The sequence below is a fragment of the Pundamilia nyererei genome, unplaced genomic scaffold (genome assembly GCF_000239375.1).
Source record: "Pundamilia nyererei isolate P.nyererei 1_Seehausen unplaced genomic scaffold, PunNye1.0 scaffold00278, whole genome shotgun sequence".
In the NCBI taxonomy this organism is placed as follows: domain Eukaryota; kingdom Metazoa; phylum Chordata; class Actinopteri; order Cichliformes; family Cichlidae; genus Pundamilia; species Pundamilia nyererei.
In genome coordinates, this window is record NW_005187679.1 from 121,803 (window position 1) to 122,818 (window position 1,016).

Genomic DNA, 1,016 nt, shown 5'->3' on the forward strand with positions numbered 1-1,016 from the left:
CTAGTCCAAAAAGGTAACATTTTTAGGCTGTTTAGAGAACAAACCAACACGTTTTTCTTCTTTTTTCTTTTTTGTTACTTCACAGCAATGGCCTGCATTAACAGAACAATCTGCATTTTTCCTGGCTAATGCTTACAGGTAAAATGTGTCCCGAAACTGAATAACAGATATGCCTCTTCATCTCCTTTTTTGTGGGGACATCTTATTTATCAATTACAAGCCACTGTGTAGATGTTGGCGCAGGCGTGAGTGCATTAGTAATACCCTGACATCAAGAACACTGGACTTGAGTTGTAACCTCTACTGGCTCCAGCAGAGAAACATGGAATATAACATTTGAAAAGTTTTATTTTTAGAGGTCCTGTGATGAAATTCATGGGTGTTTGAGCACTCCCATAAAGGGTGTAAACTCTCCAATGAGGCAGAGAGATGGGCTGAGGGTTGAACTTGTCCGCGCGCACACGTTCGTGCACAAGTGTGTGCGTTTTTGTTTGTGGAATCGGTATAAAACCCTACGAGGACGAAGAGCCACCGAGCAGGTCGCTGGACTTCCCTATTTCTCCTGAAGAAATCTCTGCTGGACAACAGGAATTTTGTTGGGACAACTATGATGTTTCCCTGCGCTGCTCTGTCGCCTACTCTTTACCCGGGTTTCCTGCGTGTCCCTGCTACTCTCTCCGCGTCACTGAGCGAATCGGCGGCTCAGGGAAGAGGAACCGGCTTTCTGGTAGAAGATCACATAAGCCAACATGTCGGCTACATACATCGAACTTTCTCGTCCCTTAGTTCCGGAGACATTCTGCCGTTCAGTGCGGGGTCAAGGTCCTTTCCACGTACAACAGAACCAAGCACGGAGACATCCGGTCAACTCAGCCGCAGCAGCCCCGGATCTGTGTACGCAGCCAGCCCGGACTACCTGAAGTTCGGCGTCGGTACGATCCTGGCACCTTCTACATGGAGTCGTGAGTTTCTGATACCGATCTCTTTCTCTGCCCCTCTCTCCATAAATTTAACAT

General features: G+C 47.3%; 1 protein-coding gene across 1 annotated transcript in view; it reads left to right on the top strand.

The window, feature by feature from the left end:
* Nucleotides 1-468: 468 nt before the first annotated feature.
* Nucleotides 469-1,016, top strand: part of LOC102202647 (homeobox protein DBX1-B-like) — a 7,725-nt gene continuing 7,177 nt past the window's right edge. The window contains exon 1 of the mRNA XM_005750576.1: nt 469-962. Within this exon, the coding sequence (XP_005750633.1) occupies nt 608-962 (355 nt within the window). The 5' untranslated portion in view covers nt 469-607. The remainder of the gene's footprint in view (nt 963-1,016) is intronic.